This window comes from Saccostrea cucullata, unplaced genomic scaffold (genome assembly GCF_032062105.1).
Source record: "Saccostrea cucullata isolate Sc308-1 unplaced genomic scaffold, CSIRO_AGI_Scuc_v1 ctg1431, whole genome shotgun sequence".
NCBI classification, from domain to species: domain Eukaryota; kingdom Metazoa; phylum Mollusca; class Bivalvia; order Ostreida; family Ostreidae; genus Saccostrea; species Saccostrea cuccullata.
Window position 1 is genome coordinate 78,838 of NW_026934099.1, and position 21,944 is coordinate 100,781.

General features: G+C 36.3%; 3 protein-coding genes and 1 pseudogene across 3 annotated transcripts; 2 read left to right on the forward strand and 2 right to left on the reverse strand.

Moving 5' to 3' along the window:
• LOC134239944 (uncharacterized) lies at nt 1–4,301 on the forward strand (annotated as a pseudogene).
• Nucleotides 4,302–13,831: 9,530 nt separating this feature from the next.
• LOC134239947 (uncharacterized) lies at nt 13,832–15,477 on the reverse strand. Its single transcript, XM_062722074.1, has 3 exons — nt 15,156–15,477; nt 14,727–15,056; nt 13,832–13,947 (listed from the first exon to the last, which is right to left on the reverse strand). Exons 1-3 carry the CDS (start codon nt 15,475–15,477, stop codon nt 13,832–13,834), a joined length of 768 nt encoding a protein of 255 aa, XP_062578058.1.
• A 553-nt stretch (nt 15,478–16,030) lies between these two features.
• LOC134239948 (uncharacterized) lies at nt 16,031–19,568 on the forward strand. Its single transcript, XM_062722075.1, has 5 exons — nt 16,031–16,175; nt 16,588–16,670; nt 16,812–17,526; nt 18,047–18,153; nt 19,182–19,568. The coding sequence occupies exons 1-5, from the start codon at nt 16,031–16,033 to the stop codon at nt 19,566–19,568; spliced, it is 1,437 nt and encodes a 478-aa protein (XP_062578059.1).
• A 9-nt stretch (nt 19,569–19,577) lies between these two features.
• On the reverse strand, nt 19,578–21,684 carry LOC134239942 (uncharacterized). Its single transcript, XM_062722071.1, has 3 exons — nt 21,472–21,684; nt 20,883–21,151; nt 19,578–20,686 (listed from the first exon to the last, which is right to left on the reverse strand). Exons 1-3 carry the CDS (start codon nt 21,649–21,651, stop codon nt 19,624–19,626), a joined length of 1,512 nt encoding a protein of 503 aa, XP_062578055.1. The 5' UTR covers nt 21,652–21,684; the 3' UTR covers nt 19,578–19,623.
• Between the last annotated feature and the right edge of the window lie 260 nt (nt 21,685–21,944).

Here is a 21,944-nt window from a genome sequence, read left to right on the forward strand (position 1 = left end):
ATGGGAGTACAAGGTCATTAGTCTCTCGAATGTCAGCTGCAGTTTTACAGAAAAATGAAGGATTTACATACACTTATAAGGTAAAAAAATGTAAATCTAATCATAAACAAGCCATTAATGATTATTAACCTGACCAGTACCCACATATACATCATCTTTTCATTTTTCATCAATATTCATGTTTTACAATAGTGTATTTTAGAATTCTTATATATAGTACATGTATATACTTTATATAAGGCTAATGAGGATGCCCTTCTCTCACCTGAGGTAATGTCAAAGGTGCATGGCCTAAGAATGGACAAAAAGAGACTTTGGAGTAAGAGAAAACAGTCCACAGTTGCTTTCAAGAGGAGAAGACTTCTCCTAAAGGTTTATTACTTGCATATTTGGAATAAATCTATTAATATGTAGTACCATAGTTCATTAAACAATATTTCGGATTAATATAAATAGTTATATAATTGTCCCTACATAGTAGTAGATAACCACTATAGGTATTTTGGGTCACAGTAAATGAATCAATATTTAACTATAGTAAATATACATGTACCTTGATTGCTGATAGCCACTTAAGGAGACGCTAAATAAACATTGGAACACCTGTGCTCCGAGAGAGTGTTAACTAACAGGGCAGTTAGGTGATTAGTGACGCTTGATTGAACCCACCTTGACTGTTCCAGCGAGCCCAGCAGACTTAGAGACATGCCAAAGCCATTGTTAAACAATTAAAGTTTACTCATAAACCTAGCTTTGTCTTTATCTATCGCTGTAATTTTTAAAAAAAAAATCTTTTATTCTTTATTTCATACTTAAATAGTTTAATATATTAATTTAATACATAAAAGGTTATATGTAATATTATGCATGTATGCTGTACACAGGTACACATAATGTGTAATTTCGTTTGCAAATAGACTCCGTAAATTCACAGCTGGGGTATCAAACATAATTTGGACAAATTTTGAACTCCACTAGAAACGTTTTAACAGTTTTGGTAGTGGCTTGGATTACCTCTCAGTTGTCAGCAGAAATACCAATGGATAATTGCTGAACTGCTAATTGACCTCTTTTCAGTAATTAAAAAAATATTTTTACAGATTGCTTGTCTATTTACTTTGACCTTTTTATTTGAATAAAAAAAATGTTGTTTATTTAGAAATGACTTTTAATAGAATACAAAGAGATTAAAATAATCAGAATTTTGGTTGTTTTTTATATAGAAATGACTATGACTACGAAGACATTGAAATTTTCACGAACACATTATCTGGACAAAAACGAAAATGAAAGTACTTGTTACAGAAAATGGCGGCAATTAAAAGAAGATTGTCGAAGTTTCTATTAAAAAATGAGCTCTATGCTTTTACTTTGATAGAAAAAGAAGAAATAGCATCATGAAAATAAGTTTTAAAGATAAGTAATCAATGAATTAATTGTATATGGCATGTTTGAGAAGAATTTGAGCATGAAAAGGAGATAGAAAGAGAAAAATATATCCCCTAATACAAGAACATGTTTTCCAAACGATGTTTTACTGGATTTTATTGGGAACTTTTAGTACGATGCCCTCGGTAATACGATATTTTACCATGACAAAGTGAACATCGTAATAACGGATCTCTACTGTATATGGAAAAATAAAAAAAATCTGTGTATTGATATCTCTTAATTATCTTTTTGATCCAGAAAAGAAAGCAGAGAAGAGAGTATTCCTTGCATTTGCGAGAAGGACAGACATACGAAAGCAACAAAGAGTGTGCTGCAGAGGTGGACATTGAAAGCATTCTAGGTATGAGAGTAATTTACTAAACAAGATCAATAAAATGTAACATTATAAATTAATTGCTTGATACTAGTAGTGAGGGAGACATTAAGATTTTTTTGCTCATTAAACTCCCGCCGAAATATGGCTGAAATATTGCCGACTCGGCGTAAAAAAACAATAATCAATCAATCATTAAAATCATATTCCCTGAGAGAAATTTTTATGCCTCCGGGATCCCAGTCAGTAGACGGAACAATGATTCATGCAATGTTTTCCAGTCAACATCTTAGGAACTCTTTTGTTTGACATTAATTGTCTTATTTTTTTTCGAGCAACATATCGCAGTTTAATTTTATATATTATAGTATAATAACACTGTATAATTACAATCAGATGACTTATTAAAGACCCTTGGCTTCTTCTGTAAGATCCACCCTCTTTTTTTACTTATCTCCTCCTATCAAAAACATGTAGTTCAGTTCATGACAAAAAAGAAGTGAGGTAATTTTTACTGATGTTGACTCCTGTCTTGATTTATATGTGCTATTTGCGAGGGGATGCTCCACTATGTGGTGTTGTTGTTTTTCTTTTTCTTGGATAAATTTAACCTTAGCATTTTTTTGTTCCAGGTAAACTTGATCCTAAGGAAGGAGAATTTGTTATACCCCCCGCAAACGAAGTTTAGGGGGGGGGTATATTGGAATCACCATGTCCGTCTGTCTGTCTGTAGACGAGGTTTTGTCCGGACCATTACTCAGAAACTATTGGAAGGATTTGTCTGAAAATTTGTATACATATTATTCACCATATGGAGTTGTGTTCATCTTTATTGGATTATTATTTTGAATTTTACAGGTGTTTTTTTTCATTTTTATTTTGTGGTTTTGTCTTGACTGTTTCTCAAAAACTATCACAAGTTTTAATCTAAAAATTTGTACATTTACTATTCACCATATGAAGTTGTGCACCTGGAATTTTCAACTCTTTTTGTTAATTTTTCTGCATTTTACAGGGTTTATTTTTCATTTTAATTGACTTGTTCATTTTAAGCTCATGTATAAGGTTTGAGATATAGAATCTAGAATATCTGTTCAAAAATACTATAATAGCTTAAAACTTCTCATAAAAGCTTAAAAAAAGAAACATCATCAAGTGTTAAAAACAGTCGCACAGAAGATAATGTTATTTCATTTGTCTCTTGGAAATAATCCAGTTAAAGATAAATTAATGAGTTTGGTGTTGGAAGATGTTTAGGCAATCTGTTATCAATTGTGTGTGTTATCTATCTCCGGGGAATAAGGCACAAGAATAAAAGATCTCTCTTCCCTTATTCTCTTAATTGTAATTTACTGTCTGTCAAAACACTTCATTACTGGTTGACCAGCTTTTTATTTTCAAAATGCATTTCAAATTGATATATCAAGATTAATTTGATTTTGTATAATGTTTTTTTTTTTCAACAATCAGTTTGCAGAGTGACATAACACATAATTGCAATATATTTTTTTAATGCAGTAATAAAAGAAAATTAAATGAAAAAATAAAAAATTACAGTGGAATTAAAATGTATTAGTATTGATGTTTCATTTGGTGGCACCTACGTTTCATTCATTAAAAAATATGATGAGCAATTATATTTCACTGCAAATTTATGTTAGCAAAATTGTGAACATCTCTAGATCCATAAAGTATTTTTGAATTGGCACCTTCTCTGAAAAACCGGGCGGGGGGTATTTGTCCCTATTGGACAGTTCTAGTTGAGTTTGATATTGAAACAACTGGATTGGCTCAAGACAGTTACCTTGTGCAGTTGTCTGCTTTCGATGGTGATAGTGAATTTAACATTTACATTCAGCCTAATCAGCTAATTAGTAAAAATGCCACAGCAATATCTGGAATTAACATATTCATTTGAGAAAAACACTGTTTATTACAATGGCTAAGAAGTGGAATCTGACAATTTGAGATCAGGTTTATTAAAATTCAATGAATACCTGCAAAGGCATGATAACCCCATTTTAGTTGGCCACAACATAATGTCATATGACATACCTGTTCTGAGCAACAAATTACATGAGTGCAGCATGCTTTCTGTTTTAATATTACATATTTACGCATGTGCCGATACACTTAAAATTGCCCGAAAGATGTTCAAGAAAGAAGTTGTAGGGAACTACAAGCAGTCTGCATTGGTAACAAGTTTACTGGGCAAGAGTTATGCTGCTCACAACTCTCTAGAGGATGTGAAAATTCTGCATGAACTGTTTGTTTCAAGATGAAATGTAGTTCTGAAGATTTATTTCCATTTCATATTTATAGCCTTCAGAAGTCATTTAAACCTCTGGTGGAGGAGAAGGCCATGTCATCCTTGACGTCCAGAAAGATTGCAGCAGCTGGACTTGGATTGAAACACATATGTTTGGTTCATAAAAGAGATAAAATCACTGTTGTGAAGACTCTATTAGGAGAGCATGATGTGAAGGGGAAAATTGTGTCCAAAATTTTGAAATATCTGAGTGAGCATGAAGAGTGATGATTAAAATGTGCCGATCAAGTCATTTTATGCCCCGTTTTAATATGCCCAGGGCACATAGTGTTTATCATTATCTATTATATTCATTTGAAGTATCATGTTTGAGTGTATCAACTCGGAGACGGTAATAGGCCGCTCATCATGTATATTTATGTATCTATTATATTCAAGTGAAATATGTTTGAGTGTATCAACTCGGAGGCGGCAATAGGCCGCTCATCATGTATATTTATGTATCTATTATATTCAAGTGAAATATCATGTATGAGTGTATCAACTCGGAGGCGGTAATAGACCGCTCATCATGTATATTTATGTATCTATTATATTCAAGTGAAATATCATGTTTGAGTGTATCAACTCGGAGGTGGTAATAGGCCGCTCATCATGTATATTTATGTATCTATTATATTCAAGTGAAATATCATGTTTGAGTGTATCAACTCGGAGGCGGTAATAGGCCTCTCATCATGTTTATTTATGTATCTTTTATATTCAAGTAAAATATCATGTTTGAGTGTATCAACTCGGAGGCGGAATGCTGCAGACCAAACAAAGGCCATTTCGGCAACTCAGCTGAGGAAGGCGACGGCTACCTCGGTAAGTGAGTTATAGGAGGTTATAAAGATAGATATCATATAGGCATACCTTCTCCTTATTGGTTAAATCTAAGTACTCACTGGCCCGTGACATTCTGGCCCAACAGATGAACCACCGTCCCTCAACGTAAGACGCATATTACATGCCGACTCAGAAAAAATCGATGCAGTGAAGATTGTCAGAGTTATAGAGAGTGTGGTGAGAAATGTGGTTGGAGAGGTTTGTTTTCAATGCTTTTGTAAATCAATTCATGATACAAATATCTTTGACAATTTTGAAAGATTTGCTTTAAGGTACAGTTTAATGCTATGTATTTTCACTATTATGGTGTATTTTTCTTTCTTTAGGTCAGGGAAATTGAGGAATGCGGGGGACCAATTACCCATGTGGTGGATAGAAAAAGAAAACGTACTTCCACTGGTATGCTTCTAAATGATCTATGCCTCTTTATTATAACATAAGCCAATTATTACAAAACAAGAATAAAAACAATATACTTGTTATAGCCATAGTGATGCCTACCAGCACAGCACAAGAGGTGCTGGTTTACCACACAGGAAACTGAATTTATCCTCCGCACATGCAAAGAACTGATTGATGGTGAGAAGTAGTGTTTTATAAAACCAATTACTATTCAAATACTCATTTAGAAACACCTATTAATAAATGATTATTTGTTCTGATCTAATTTATTTTGTAGATGATGACAAAGTTTTTATTCAAGAGGCACAACAGGCGTAAATTTGTTGGAGAAGCTTAAACAATCTTAAATTTTTTTTTTAAAGTCCTATCAAGACTGCAGTAGGATCGCACCAATGTCTTGTCCAAGGTCGGAACCTGGATCCTCCAATGTCATATAAAACATAAACATCAACAACAGAAATTAATTTTAATCTGATAATTTTAACAGAAAAATTCTGTTATTTAATGTGCAGAGGGTGCAAAAATGATTTTATTTACTGAAGATGGCTTTTTAAAAGGAAATACCGTTGTTATACTCATCAGTATGACATTTGGGAAAATACCTGTATTGGTTTTGGATTGTTCTATTGTCATAACAGAAATTTACTTTCACTGCTATGTATATTACTTCTAATACACGTTGGAGATATGTTTGAGAAATACATGTACTGGATCTATATTTTACTTTTCATAGTCATTAATATCTTAAAAAGAAAAAAAAAACACTTGCTCTCGCCTTCAACTCGACATTTAGATATATCGACGATGCATTGTCAATTAATCTATTCCTACGTCGATACGATATATGTCACATATAGGTTGTCTCATTTTAGGTTACTGTGATCTAATTCTTAGTAGAAGGATATGGAAATAACGAAAAGTATTCAATCTCAACTAGATGATTTTCGAAAACCCAATATACATGTACATCAAATGACAAAGTATGATGTTTCTAAGCCAATAAATAACTGAGATGTTCAAAAAGTGATCAACATGACCTACTTTTTTATCAACATTGTCTGCAAACCCAATATGTATCAACTTACAAAGTTTGATGATTCTAAACATAAAAATGCCAGATATACTACAATAAAGTCATACAATGTCAAAAGTAGGTCAGTTTGACCTATTTTTGATCGACCTAATTTTTGTTCAATATTTTCTGAAAATCAAAGATATATCAACAAAGTTTGAAATCGATAAATACCGGAGATACTAAAATAAAGCAATAAAATGTCAAAATAAGGTCAACAAGACCTAAGTTCTGGATGTCATTCTCCGAAACCCAAAATGCTTCAACTGACAAAGTTTGATGATTCTAATCAAATAAGTACAGGAAAAGAAGCCATAAATTACCAAAAGTATGTCCCTGTAACGTATGTTTTGGTCGTCACTCTCTGAAAACCAAAGATACATCAACTCACGAAGTTTTGATGATTCTGAGCCAATAAAAGCCACTTAAATATAGGTGTAAAATGTCAAAAGAAGGTCATCGTGGCATACATGTATGCTCAGCACTTAGGGCCTTTGAGCAGTGAGGGATCTTTTTCGTGTCAGCACCTACTGTGACACGGGGCCTCGGTTTATACGGTCTCATCCGAAGGATCTAAATGCATTGAAGTTTCAGATTAACTTTGGTATTTAATGGCTTTTGCGTCTTTGTTTTTGTTTGTTTTCTGCTTTTAACATGTCCATGTCTACAGCAACAGTTGTATTCTCATCAGTGCTTATCACTACTCGTAGCTACTTCTCGGCTTCTGAAGAAAGTGGATAAACTCTGAGCACTCCGGCTGTTATATTTCCAAACTACGTGTATATGTATCTTTGAGTTTCAAAATGGTACCATTTTCACTTTTTTCAGCGTACTTCGGCAGCACAGAAGCTTCTTATTTCACATTCCTGAGGACTCTGTTTTTCCTGAACCTGTTAACAGGGATCATTTTATTCTCACTTACAGGCGTACTATAGGTAATCACTGTAATAACATGTACTGTACTTAACAAGTTCAGTATAAACCGGCGTACCACAGGTAATGATGCGTAGTACTTAAAGTACAGTGTACTCAATATATCGACAACCTTTAAAATATAGTCTTAATTGTTTATTCATATGTAATCCTATACACTGGAAGTGTTATCAAAATTAGTGGGAAAATGAGGAAAAGAATCTGATTCATTACAAAATTTGCGTTTATGTTGCATTTGTTTAACAGCTTACGCTGGTTTTCTGCGTTTTTCAGAACTGATAAATTTGAAAAGATGTTATATATATTTCTTTGATACTCACGGCTCATTCTATATAGAAAGAAGCAAGACTGTGTAGTGTATTTGGGGGGTGTTTTTAACTTGTAATTGGGTTCGGGCTCGGGAGCCCATATCTCTCTCCCCGCGTTTTCGCCAAGCCAGGTGCAGGCCATGATTTGAGAGCTCCCTGATTTTGTTATACTTTCTAATCAATTGTTCTTAATTAATATATTATTTTTATCCAAAGTGATTTAGTTGTTTTAATACTATGAGGAAATCACTTTATTGGCGTCGCCGGTAGGATTTCTGAAGGTCTCACGAGACCGAAGCGGCGCTCAGGGGACGCCGCGCGGTCAGGCCATGTGGAGTTAATTATGATCTAATTTTACGACGGCGGATAAGAATCAGGTGTAAGTAATGAAAATTGCAAAATATGTATTTATGTGAATTGGATTTTCTGTTGCAACTGATTTGTGATGTTTCTGTGTACAAAGTCATGTTGTAACTAGTTCAATCAAAACATTAGTCTCTTGTCTGTCAATTTCAATTCGGAGTTATGAGTGAGAAGAAAAAGTTATTTAGTCAGGTTAAGAGTCCCGAGCGCATGAGTGGCATGGGTGTCCTGGGGGGCAAGGTAGCTAGGCCGGGTGGTTTGGCATGGGTCCAGGGGCATAATGCAAATGCACGGGGTGGCTCTCAACCGGATTGGGCAGACCAAATATCTGGGTTAACTCCGTTCAGACCACCAGTATTTGGCACTTCAGGCAGTAGAGGGGGTGAGAATAATACTGTGGTTGGGGAGGTAGACATGTCCCTTACCCTGGAGACTAATGAGAGGCAGGGTATGAATACAGCCACTGACTTTGGGACAGCTAGGGGTGGACCACATCAGAGCTCGGGGGTTACTCCGAGCAATGATCAGGTTCTGGCATGGTTAAAGGAGTTCAGACCCAATTAGCCCAATTGACCCAGATCCTGGTAGGGAAGTCAGGGGATAACCACTCCCTGGAATCTCATGCAGGGGAGAAAAACAGGAACAATGCAGTGAGTAGGCACAATGTAACCTCATTGAGTAGCCCCACAGGGAATCCCGGGTCAGGTGGTTTGACCTGCGTAACTAGTGTACCCAGCAACACCCAGGTTACATGTACAAGCACTAGTGTAGTATTCTCACATGGGGGCCAATCCGGGCAGAGGAATAATGAGGGGCAGTTTAGAGCCTTGTTTTCTGGTGGGTATGGCGGTAACCCATTGATGGTATCTCCAGACCAAAGTGTTGGTCAGGGGAATGGGGTTAGTCATCCTGCAAGCATTAGGACCCAGTCACACAACAGTATGGGGGCAGCGCCCTGGGTGGAGCCCTATTATAGTATTGTATGTCCATCACATCTGGGTAGGTCGGATTACGCCATGCCTCAGGGGGCAGATGCAAGTAGAGAATGCCCCGGGACTCCAAGTCACTCATGTTCTGCATCGGGGCAGATGTATGATAGGGGTCAGAAACGCATGAAGGCTTTGCCAGTGGTCACTTTGGGGAGTCCAGTTGTGGAGCTTGGGCCAAAGGAGAGTAATGTATCAGGTGCGCCTCTCTGTGGCAGGGAAAGTACTTCTTTAGGAAGCCCTGGAATACTCTTGGATTCATCTCGTAGTGACTCGCTAGGATTTTGGCGTAATATCCCAGCAGAGGCGAAGTGTCTTAAGTATGATGGAAGTTTAGAGTGGGGTTTATTCTTTGCTAAATTTCGGACCTTGGCAAGATATTATAGATGGGACGATGATGATAGTCTATTGGCTCTCAGTGTCTCTGTCGAGGGACCAGCACTAAGGTATTTCTACCTGCTCTCCTCACGGGGTGAGCATATGACTTTTCGGGAAATAGCATTGCGATTCGAGCAACGCTTTGGAAAGGGTACATTGCAGGCTGCGTCGCAAGTGGAGTTTAACTCCATGACTCAAGGGACTGATGAGAGTCTAGAGCAGTGGGGTGAACGTGCCATGGAAACCGCGCAACGCGCTCTAGGGGCTAGAGTCTCGGGACAAGTGCTCCAGGAGCAAGCAGTCCTGCGGTTTGCGATGGGCTGCACGGATGTGCGCGCAGGCAGACGGCTAATAGACAGCCCCCCTGTTAATCTAGATGAGGCTGTTAGGCAAGTAAAGTTGTTTCAGCTAAGCCGCGAAGCCTTTATCCCTCAGCATAGTGGAGGAATTCGCTCTGTCTCGTTAGAAAGCCAGTCGCCAGGTGCGGGTCTGTCGAGATCTCCCGCACCAGCTCAATATAAGGGGTCATTTGAAACCTATAGACATCAGAAGGCGTGGAAGCAAAGTTTGGACGACAAGTCGAAACAAAGTAATAAGCAAAAGACCTCTCGCGGCAAAGATGGAGATTCCTCCCCCAAGCCACGCAAACGACGACGACGATCTGGTCTGTGTTTCGCTTGTCATCAGCCTGGGCATTTCCGTCGTGAGTGCCCGAATAGAGTTGAGTCCTCAGGTCCTTCAAAGGAAGGTAAAAGTAAACGGACTGAGGATAAGCAGGTGTGCACACCAGAATCCCCACCAGTGGGGGTTACTCAGTCTGCATCGTCAAGTCTTGGCTATGGAAAAAGTGCATGGCATGTGCCTGTAACTGTGAATGGCCACAAGGTTAGCGCTGTTGTTGATACTGCTGCCGAGATAACTACTATATCGCAGACATTCTATGACAGAATGTCTCCGCCCCCAGAGATTAAAGCAAGGACAGTGGTGGACCTGGCTGGGGGCGGGGTGACCATGGCGGTAGGCGCTCTGGGTTCTTTACCCATTGAAATAGGGAGCATGCAGCTTGAACACCCGGTATATGTTGCACCTTTGCAAGTTGACATGCTCTTGGGCATTGACTTTATGCAGGAGGCTGGGGTTGAACTGCACTGTAGTGCTGGTGAGTTTAGAGTTGAGAGTTGCAAGACCTCACAGGCTATGCATAAAGTAAGTATCAACGCTGTGCAGGCTGTTGCTCCTGTGGACACAGAGAGACATATGAAGTCCTGTGGTAACAAGGAAGCACCTTACACAGGGACAAGTGGTCGGGCTGAAAGATGTTAGAACAAGCCAGAGCCACCTTACAAGCCCCAGGCTTCTGCGAGTCAGGGGCGTAAAAGGTGTAAGGCAAAGAAGTTTAAGTAGCCTAAGGATGTCCATGCCCCTTGCTCTCTGAGCGGGGCAAATACATGTTTGTATTCAAATTGATTTGCAGTGTCGGAGTGTCCTACTGTCCTAATCCATGTGTCTGATGGTGTCCTGTGTTCGGAGCCCAGGGAGGATCCAGGCAGTCGTGTTCGCTAATACCGCCTGCTGCAGCCAGTCTAGAGGATCCAGAATTTGTGTTCATTTGGACTGTTTATGTTTTACAGCTATCCATAGTTTGGACATTGATGATTTATTGTGGATTATATTAAATAATTCATTTGTAATGTAAATCATAGGAGGTTAACTCATTATCTTTGTAAAGTGTTATGTGCTGATATATATTGTAAATGGCCTCCACTTGGTCGGAATTGGGACATTCCTCCACAAAATGGGGGGGGAATGTAGTGTATTTGGGGGGTGTTTTTAACTTGTAATTGGGTTCGGGCTCGGGAGCCCATATCTCTCTCTCTTCCCGCGTTTCCGCCAAGCCAGGTGCAGGCCATGATTTGAGAGCTCCCTGATTTTGTTATATTATCTAAGCAATTGTTTCTAATCAATACATTATTTTTACTAAAAGTGATTTAGTCATCTATATACTATTAGGAAATCACTTTAACTGATATATATAAAGCACGAACACTGCAGTTATTTCCAACAACTCCCATTGGTACATGCCCAGTAGCTATGCTAGAAAGATATTTATTCAAAGCAATATTTTGCTTTCTTCCAAATAATTTTTAGATGAGTATTTTTCTGTAAGAAGTCAAATTCTTATAATCTTAGGAAGGGTAATAAGCCATTATCTTACACTAGAGCAAGAAATATACATGTATATTATTCCATCCTTATAGTCATCTTAAATGTTCATCATTACCTCTATGAAAGACTGCATCGAACTTTCTTTCAGAATAGAAAAATTTTCCCTAACAGTGGCACTACTGCTCATCGTTGGGCAAGTAGAAAATAAAAGGATCCTGTCTAATAGCCCATCGCCTGAAATCATTGATCTTAATACTGAGAGAAATGGCTGTGGTTGAATCATGAGAAATAGTGACATTGATGTTTCCTTGAACCGTCTTGTGCCACTTGCTAAGCTCGTGAAATCTCCCTTACCATTCCATAACTTGCAAAGAAACGTTCTCTCGCCTTCACCTTTCCCCTGCTGGGTATTAACAGATGAAATAAATCAGTGTCCTTCATCACTTGTAATTATTCCATATCCATTGTTTTCTATTTGCTGTTTGTGAACCCCAGCCGTCGTATAATTTTCAATTTGAATTTTTTCCCCGTTATTTCTGTATATTTATCGAAGACAGACTACATAACTTTTTCATATAACGTAGATTTCCCCGCGCCAGGATCTGCGACAATGAACATAAACGAATTTAAAGGTGCCGAAAATGCTTCCCCATTCCCGAGAACTCTAGTTTGGGGTCCGCAGAGTGCTGCCGTCATTGCTATTAACGAAGGGAAAAGCAAATTCTGCGAACAATTGTGCGCTTTCTCAAAAACATTAATTCAATCCAAAATTAATTCAATGCAAAATCATGCAGTGCAGTGCCGTGCAGTGCAGATGCAGAATCTGAGTCACTGGACCAAAAAATGTAGAATAAACAAGACACTTAAATATTATTCGATATAAGAAGTAGAATGGAGAAAGACTTTAACAGCAACAAAGTGCACAAGAGTCTTTGGGAAACCATTGCCAAGGAATTATCTGCTGTTGGTGTTACAGCATCAGCAACACAGTGCATGAATAAGTGGAAGGCGCTTAAAAGGGAATACAAGAAAACGGTGGACAATAATGTACAGACAGGATCAGAGAAAAAACATGCCATTTTTTTAAACAATTTTCTGTACTCTATGGAAACAAAAGTGGTACGAGACCAGCATTTACACTGTCTTCAAGAGTGCGCGACAAAACAACAAGACAGAAAATAACAAAGATAATGAAGATGTTGAAGCAGAGGACTCCAGAGATTCTAATTCGTCAGATAGCAGCACTCCACAACCGAAGAAATCCCTCAAACGTAGGAATACGAATCAGTCTGCATTACTTGCTTTGGAAGAGTACACGAAAAGACAAGAGGAATACAGGAAAGAAAGGTTGGAGGTTTCAAAAAAACAACACGAGGAAAAAATGAATCTTATGGGAAAGTTTATCGATTGTCTGAAACCAAAAATTCCTAAAAATGATCAGTAAAATTAATAGTGAAGAATTTGTAAACAATTACTATCTTTGTGTCTTTGTAGATTATTTGAAAGATTTGGATACAACTTAGTTGAATTTTATGAGTTTACCAAGAACGTTGAGGATTGCTACAAGGACTTGCATATGTTTATTTTTCAATCACCAAAAGCAACAGAGTGCTTTGATTCACCTTTTTCATATTGTTCATATTGCTCTGCTTTGCCTGAATCTCAGTTCTCTTGTGAAATGTCTACAAAGTGTTTTACGCCAGACACTTTGCTTAAAGAGACATGTTTCAATGTAGAATCAGACTATAGCAATATACAAATAGGGAACAATGTATGTGTCCCCACATTAGAATTCCATCACATGGTTAACACTTCATTAGAGCAATGGATTGACAATATTTAATGCTTTAATTCTTTACTTTTTTTAAAGATTAATTTACATTTGTGATATGCCAAATAGGCCCTGTAAATTTTTTTTAAAAGTTGTTTATTGAAAACAATACATGGTTATAAAGTTTAACTTCTAATTTTATTAAACTTTCATTTTCAAATACAATCTTGTCTCTAATCATTGTCTTTTCTCTTATGCACAATATTTAGATTTTACAATGTTTGTAGATACTGAACTATCTGATTAAAAAAGTTTATACCAAGGGGTGCATTTCCATATAATGGTCCATAGTTGTTGACATTATTATTGGAGGGAGGTCATCCAGCATGTCATTAACAGGGTCATTTGATAGAATGCAAATGTTGTGAAGAATACAGCATGCAGTTATTACTTTGCAAGCACGTTCTATATCCAAGCAGGGTAGGCTTGTGAGCCTTCTGAATCTACACTTTAGTAGGCCAATGGCTCTTTCAACATTGACGTGATGTTGATAACTTTCTATTATAATGTCTCTGGGGGGCAGTTAACCTTCCATTATCACGGAAAGGGGTCATCAGGTAAGGCTTCAGTGGGTAGGCAGAATCTCCTGTAATGTTTTGAAAAACTAAACTAAGTTTCTTGTATATTGTGAACCAATGAAGAAGGAAAATAGTCTTTTCTTAGAATTTATTTAACAATTATGAAATTTTCAAAGAATACAAACAATGATCATATAGTGGTTAAGAGCAAAGAGATCAAGAGATAAATCGTAGATCACCGTAGATAGTATTTATAATGTACAATACATAATAGTCATTTGCATATACGATAAACAAGTTATTCAATAAATGGATCTCAATCCTGGAATTCTGACAAAACAATTTATAATTTAAACATAAGTTTTTGTAAACTAGTGATCAGTGCCCTTGTATTAGGCAAAAGTAAGTATAACTTTAATATTAACTTTAATAATGTCCAGTTATTGTTCCGGGCTTCATGTCCGAAGATAGATAAACATCCTGGTATGTTATATAGTCTTTAATCCGATTAACTTGTTTGTTTACTTTTACGGAAAAGTGTTACACTTCTGCATCCTTCTTGAATTAGGGGTCAATGCACTCTAATAAGTACATTGTAAATAATTGATAATGTTTATTTTACTAATAAAAATATTTGTCCCAAACCCTTATAGGTTTACAATATGTATACATTAAAATTTATTAAAATAGGAAAACCATGCATATTAACCTACTTATATAGTTACTATTTTCTTTGTTAACCCCAATAAGTTTGACAAAAAGAACAAAGATCTAGAGGTATCCTTGTTGAAATCTTAATTAATGTGCTTTAATTTTGAAACATTTTACTCAGTTAAAATTTTCTTACCAATTATGAAAAAGTGTGGATTTAAAATTCCATTTTCCAACTCATTAATGATATACGAATTTCTGAAAACTCGGGCATCGTGGGTACACCCTGGCCATCCAACAAAGCTATCTGTAATAAGTAACATATGGTCTACAATAACTTGCAACTGGAGTGAGGGATACCCTTTCCTGTTGATGTAGACTTGATCTCCATTGGGAATGTTTGTAAGAGTAATGTGACTGCCATCAATTATCCCTATGATTCCTGGTATTTTACATTCGGCCTCAAAGTGATCAGAAATTTCTTGCTGACGCTTGGGACCTGGCCAAGATATAACTCGATCCCGAACTGAGCATAATGCATCACAAAAGTCATGAACACAGTCAAAAACTGTGGACTGTGAAATTCCAAACAGTTAAGAAATTTCTCTCATGGAAGTTGTATTACATAAATACCACAGTCCTACCACGGCACGTTTCTCCGTCAATATGGATTGTTTGCCCTGTGTCCGAATATCCTTGGCTAGATTTGGTTCTGTCTCTTGGAATAAGCGTGTGAAGGTTTGCCTTGTTAGTCTAAAATGTTTACTACAGTCAAGAGAAGAGAAATCTGGTAACACTTCTTCGTAGAATATTCTTATAGATGGGACACGCTCTCTTCTGATAAAGTAAACAAAAAAATATGGGACAATATCATCGTCATCATCGTCTATGTCCTCTTTCGCAAGAAAGTAATCGACCGCAAACACTAATCCGACGTTATCAGCCATATTTGTTTACATTGGAGCTCGACTCGAGGCATTCGATTACATACTCTATTGCGCGTGTTCAACAATGACACTAGTGTCTGAAGAGTTCTTATAATCGAATGCACCCTTGTATATCGACGGTTTAATTGATATTATGACGTCACACTCAATAAATAATCATCGATATTTCAATTTATGAAACGTCATCACAATGACACACACAAATGCAATACTCGATTTGAAAGTCATTCAAATTACAGAATCTAGTTCAACATCCCGTATTGAGCTGGGGAGGGATTCAAACGCGCTTTCATTTCTCTTATTAATAATAACATCAACAGTGTGGTACAAGTACCATTTGTATATATACCTCGTCGGGCTCGGATCCGGAGTGCCGAATATTATACAATGACCTACATCCTACTTTCCGGCCCTTGTTTGTTGTGTGTAACCAGGTTTGTAGGTAATACATATCATTACCTCTTGACGATTATAGACGTTTCTTAAAAAGGTCTAATAAATATTCATGAAAAAATCCAAAACGAGGCTAAGCTAGGCAGCGAATGAAAACAATATGGCAGCCTCCAGTAGTTCGTCAACGAGAGACCTTTCCATTGTGCCAGACATTTCCTTTTCTTTCGTGGAAAATTTCATCAGAAGTAGACATGGTAGCTCCGGAAAAGAACAAATGTCAAAAGGATTTAAGCATTCTGTTGCCGGTAAGTTATTAATAGTGACCTTGATCTGATGATAGTAGGCCTATGTCACGTTGTGTATTCGCGCAAACGGATATGTTGAATGATTTAAAAACGAACACTACATTTTAATATTTGATTAATGTATTTGGAAGATTTTATTCCTTTAGAGATTGCCAAATCATGCTGTTATGTACATATTACATGATCTGGCAATTGTTAATCATACACTTGGGCCTACAGTCGATCAGCTGATCATTGACATGCATACAGGCATATACAATAGATCCATCTGTTTTGACCCACTTACTGATATGCGACAAGTTTTTAAGGTTTTTATTCAGGCCCTTTAACTTTAAATTCTTGTTTATATACGATAATTACGGTTAATTAAATAACTTTTTTTGAAATGTTGCAATTTTGGGATTTTTTGCAGTTTTTTCGGATGAAGCTGGTTGTCTGATAAGGGCAAAATGCTACAGGTCTCAGAGGAAAAATGAGAGCCCACATGAAATGAAGGTACATGTATAGATTATAGATTTAGATTAAAAACTATTCTCAATTAGTTTTGTTCATTTAAAATAGAAATCAAAGGGTTCTGTGACAAAAAAAAAAAAAATGACCAATCCCCTTTTATTTATTTTTATATTTAATCTACAGGTTTTGATAAACAGTGATAAAATAGAGCATTCATTTTGCTCATGCACTATTGGACAGAGTGGTAATTGTGGACATGTCAGTGCTTTGCTGTATCAAATTGCCCATTATAAAAAGATGAACTTAACACTGATTCCAACGGATATAGCAAAAACCTCCTTGCCACAGACTTGGCATGTGCCCAGGGGGGAAAAACTACGAGGGGAGAAAACAGACAACTTGACTATTCGGGGCTATGACAAAGAAAACCCACTTCGACGTACCAAAGGGATTAAGTCGACTTTATATAACCCGGTTTCAAAAAATGAATCCGTTGACATAAACACCCTACTTGATAAAATGGCAGACACTAACATTTTGTTCAATACAGTTGTTGGTGAAAGTTCTGATACTGTTACAGTAGATACTAGATTTGGAAAATTTCAAAAGGGAAGCCCTATTAGCTATCAACAAAAACTGTCTGGTGGTTACATTGTGAACCTGGTAGATAATAATACGTTTCCTATCTTGCCAGCTAAAAATGTTATGTTGAACAATGTAAACTTCGTTTTGACAGAACAGCAGATGAAAAGCTTGGAATCTCTTAAGGTTTCAGAAGTAGAAAGCAAAGAAATTGAAGAGCTTACGCGTTTCCAGTCTCAGGATCCAAAGTGGCATAGAATAAGGAGAGACAGGATTACAGCTTCCAAGGCTGGGGAAATAGCCAAGCGAAGAGCAGGTATTTATGCACACATTTCTTGAATTTTCATCTTTATGAATATTTTTTTAAAATTTACGGAATAATCATCTTATAATTCGGTATTTGCAACCGGTAAATTAGCATTTAAGGTCTCAAATACCAAATTAGAAGAAAGTTATTCCCTTTCTCATGTAATCTATGATGTTAACGTGATTTTGTTGAGTTTTGTTACAGTATTAATATAAAATACGTCATGGAGCATTGTGTTTTTGCGCTGCTCTATTATCAATTTATGATTTCACAACACAAAGCTTTCACTTTCATTAATGCTTGGTTAACTGCCTCATGGACAAATATTTGTGCATTTTATAGCAAATCAAAATTTTTTTACCAAAAAAGCATTAGAATATGACTTTGATAGCTTTGATCTGCCTCCTATGTAATAGTCATGTTTTTTCTCATTTTTTATGAGTGTACGGGAAAGTTGTATATTTTATCATGACTGTTTATCTTGCCTTACAATTTATTCTAGTAGATTTAAATAGATCTATGCTTTCAGATGGTGAAAAACTTGCTGACCGGTTGAAATCGACACGACATGTGCAGACTGCAGCCATGAAACGGGGCATCGAATGTGAAGATGTGGCTGCGCAAGCATACAGCGAGGTATTTAATTGATGTTTATTGTATCTTTTTGGTGACAGTCCTGTATAGTAACATTTACATGCCCTGCAGGGCTGATATGGTTTTGCAGGGCTGATACATAGAGAATATTACATACTAAAATCCATATCATATGTCACATCAGCCCGAGTGGCTCCATATCAGCCTGAGGGCCAAAGGCCCATGGGCTGATATGGGGCCGAGGGCTGATGTGACATATGATATAAATTTAAGTATGTAGTATTCTATTTATCATATATTTAACATACGCAATATGCAAGTTCACATACAGTAACTGAAGAATGTTTCGTGCATTTTTAGGAACTTTCTCTTTAAAATCTAATTCAGCCAATTTTAGGTAACAGTAAAAAATATTAAGTCCGCAAATGTTTTTAAAGAATTATTTTACACGTATATCTAAATAAAATTGAGTAAATTAACTTTTAAACTTAAAATAACGTTACTACAAACTGTATGAGACAATAGACCGTGTACATGTACACTTAAGAAGTCTGTGCATGATCATTTACCTATTTTCTTCTCAATTTATTGTGTAATGTATTTTATTACATGAACTAAGAATGTAATAAACATAATAAAACATTCCCTTTTCCACATCACATCCTGTATCAGCCCTCAGGCCTTCAGCCTTCTGGCTGACGCAATGTATTGGTGTTTCCTGTGATACAAGATGTGATATGGAAAAAAAGTATGTATTATTCTCTATATGATATAGGCACATTTATATAGTGCAGGTAAATAAATTGCTTAAAAATAACACTTTCTTTTTGCAAAACAATGAACACTTTTTTTAAGACTGCTCACATGCAAATGATAAGAACACCCCCCCCCCCCTAAGTAATTATATTCATTAACATGTTAAATATTGTTTTTTTTCTCTCTTCTTGGTTTTAATTTCAGTTTAAGTTGAGTTAAATTAAGTGAGTCTTGTTTCAACCAAAATTTCTGATATTTTAATCATGTTAATCAATATTAATAATATGACTTGTAATCAATTTGTTAATTTTCAGAAAATGGACAATGAGGTGAATATTTTTCCTTGCGGAGTGATTGTCAGTCCCTACTGCCATTGGATTGCTGCAACACCAGACAGAAAACTGTACATGCCTAACAGAAATCCGTCCTATGGACTACTTGAAATCAAATGCCCAAATACTGACGACTTAACAAAAGTGAAATGTCTAACCAACACTAATGGACAATTGAGACTGAAGACAAATGACAATTATTATTATCAAATTCAAACACAAATGGCGGTGACAGGTTTGTCTTGGTGTGACTTTTTTGTTTGGCTGGAGAACGATGTGCATTTGGAAACCATTTATTTTGATGAAGATTTTTGGCAACAAGCAAAAGATAAATTAGATGCATTTTTCTTTGATTATTACTTGAATTAAAGAAAATGGGTGAAAGAAAAGTTACAATAATTAAAAGAAGACAACAATGCTTTTTTCAGTTTTTTTGTTTTATTAAAGGTCTACGAAACAGAGTAAGTAGATTTGCAATTGTCCATAATTGATTAATCGATCCTGCAATAGAAAGAGGAACAGTAGACTGCAAAAGGCGATATTCCTTTACTCTTTTTATATGGCGCTCTACGTGAATCCTAAGAGAGGCAATTTTTTGATTTTCTTGTATCTGAGTAGTTGAAAACTGTCCATCACTACAAAGAAAATGTGGAGTTGCAATAGTAACACCATCTTTCAAAAGCTTGTCAAGAACAAATCCCTTATCAGCCATGATTTGATCCCCAGGTTCTAATAGGTCAAGAATCCCAGAGTATTTAGTGATTTCTAAGTCTGATATGCACCCTGAGTATAGTGAAGAAATGAAGGTCACTGCTCCATGAGGTGCAATTCCTACTAGTCCTTTCCAGGTATTGTGGCTTTTGTAGGAGGAAAATGTTTTTGATGCGAGCGCTAAAGAGGAAGGTTTCTCGGTAAAGATTTCTGTGCAATCTAAAATAACACGAGTGTGAGGGTACTGAATTTGAAAGTCATTTGGCATGTGTTCTTGAATTCTTTCTTTTTCAGGCCAGATATTAATGCTACCAAGGATGAAATATAAGAAATTTGTCCATGTAATTATTTTACGGCTTACAGTTGATGCATGAATGTTAAATCGGACAGCCAAATCCTCGGTGAGAAAACCACACTTTAATCGACATAAGAACATAAACAGTTCATCAATAGGGTCCATCGATTTTGGGCGCCCCCTAATGTTAACGTCATCTACAGAATTATAATAAACACTTTTCATTCTTGAAGCGATTGGTCTTAATGCAGAAAAAAATATAGAAAATACTTTATAACTTGGAAATCCAGTATAAAATTCAATCAAGTCATCGTCGAAGGAAAATCGAGTCACACCAAACCGTTCCAAGTGATATTTCTGTTGAAGATCAGAAAACTCTTCATTTTTCCTTTTGATTTCACTTTCTTTTTGTTCAATCAGCAATTGTAGTTCACGCATTTTTCTTTGGCAGCTTAAATGAATGTTATCAACCTCATCTTCTCTGCAAAAGTTAATTGTATAAAATTTTTCAAATATATTGTTTTAAAAATCATGAAAATTGCCTTAGATTTAATTACCATGTGTTTCCATTTCATGTTTTGGAAATGTATTGTTACTCATTTTTATTGAAATAAGATGTTTGATCTTTTTCAGTAGATGATTAAGATTTAATGTATTATTGTTGAATTTTAACATACTTATCACTGTGATTCCCCTCTAGTATCTCATCATTTTCAGCTTCAGAATCACTGGCATCAGATATTATTTTATCTAATTCTGCTGAATTTTTGTCTTTATGTAGGGTTATCAAAGGTTGTCTAAGTAATGGCATCTTTCTACTTCTGACAGTGGAAGTCCAGTCGAAAATTGATGGAACTGCATCCTTTGTTAGGCATTTTCTATTAGGTGTCCAGCGAAAATCTTGTTCCTTGAAATGTCTGGAGCACACCACTGTGTTTTTTCCAATCTAAAGAAAATTTTTATGTTTTGGAATTATGACACAGAAACTATATAGGAAATTCTACACAACTTCACTAAAATACAATAGAATAAACGTTCGCTAGCCTACTTTCAGTTTTGCAGGGTCATTCAACATGTTCAAGGAAATTCGAAATACATTGGTGCACGTCCATAATCTGATGATTAGGCATTAAATATGCTTTAATCAACTTGTAGATTAACTGCCATGAATACATTTTTCATGAAAATTATAAAGTCATATAATTTTATTGACGTCTTATTACGCATGTGTCCGTACCGGTAGGTCAGTATAAATTTGCACTGTACCTTGAACTGGGGTCCTTCGTCGCGTCGTATAGCAACGAGCCATTTCTTCCGCATCTCTAGATTTTTAGGAATATGATGGAAACTGAGATCATGGTGAATTCTGGCATTCCCATTACACAAAGGCACGCAACAATATTCGTCTCGCTTAGAAACTGTTGCGCAGTTTTTGTTTGACTCCATGTTGATGCTGACGCTGACCTAGCTTAGCCTCGTTTTCAAGAGCTTGACCTCGGGTCAATGAATATATGAATAATATTCGAGAACAGTCTATATTGTTTTACTCGTCTCACGACAATATCAAAATTTTCTGCAGTGACATGCATGCACTAATAAGAAATTATTTAAAGGACCATGCAATTGCCGCATGTATTCCATCAATTTGATGTCTGGCATATGGCAAATAGCATTCGTCAAAAAAAGTAGGTTGCAGCAAAGAAAATAAAGATTTGATGCCTTGGGGACGGAGCATAATA

Coding starts and splice junctions, on each gene's coding strand:
- LOC134239947 (XM_062722074.1), bottom strand. CDS start 15,477: ATGGCTGATAACGTCGGATTAGTGTTTGCGGTCGATTACTTTCTTGCG. Junction 15,057..15,155: donor GGTAGGACTGTGGTATTTAT/GTAATACAACTT, acceptor CATTATGCTCAG/TTCGGGATCGAGTTATATCT. Junction 13,948..14,726: donor TCCACACTTTTTCATAATTG/GTAAGAAAATTT, acceptor AAAACATTACAG/GAGATTCTGCCTACCCACTG.
- LOC134239948 (XM_062722075.1), top strand. CDS start 16,031: ATGGCAGCCTCCAGTAGTTCGTCAACGAGAGACCTTTCCATTGTGCCA. Junction 17,527..18,046: donor AATAGCCAAGCGAAGAGCAG/GTATTTATGCAC, acceptor CTATGCTTTCAG/ATGGTGAAAAACTTGCTGAC. Junction 18,154..19,181: donor CTGCGCAAGCATACAGCGAG/GTATTTAATTGA, acceptor GTTAATTTTCAG/AAAATGGACAATGAGGTGAA.
- LOC134239942 (XM_062722071.1), bottom strand. CDS start 21,651: ATGGAGTCAAACAAAAACTGCGCAACAGTTTCTAAGCGAGACGAATAT. Junction 21,152..21,471: donor ACGAAGGACCCCAGTTCAAG/GTACAGTGCAAA, acceptor AATTTTCTTTAG/ATTGGAAAAAACACAGTGGT. Junction 20,687..20,882: donor GAGGGGAATCACAGTGATAA/GTATGTTAAAAT, acceptor TAACTTTTGCAG/AGAAGATGAGGTTGATAACA.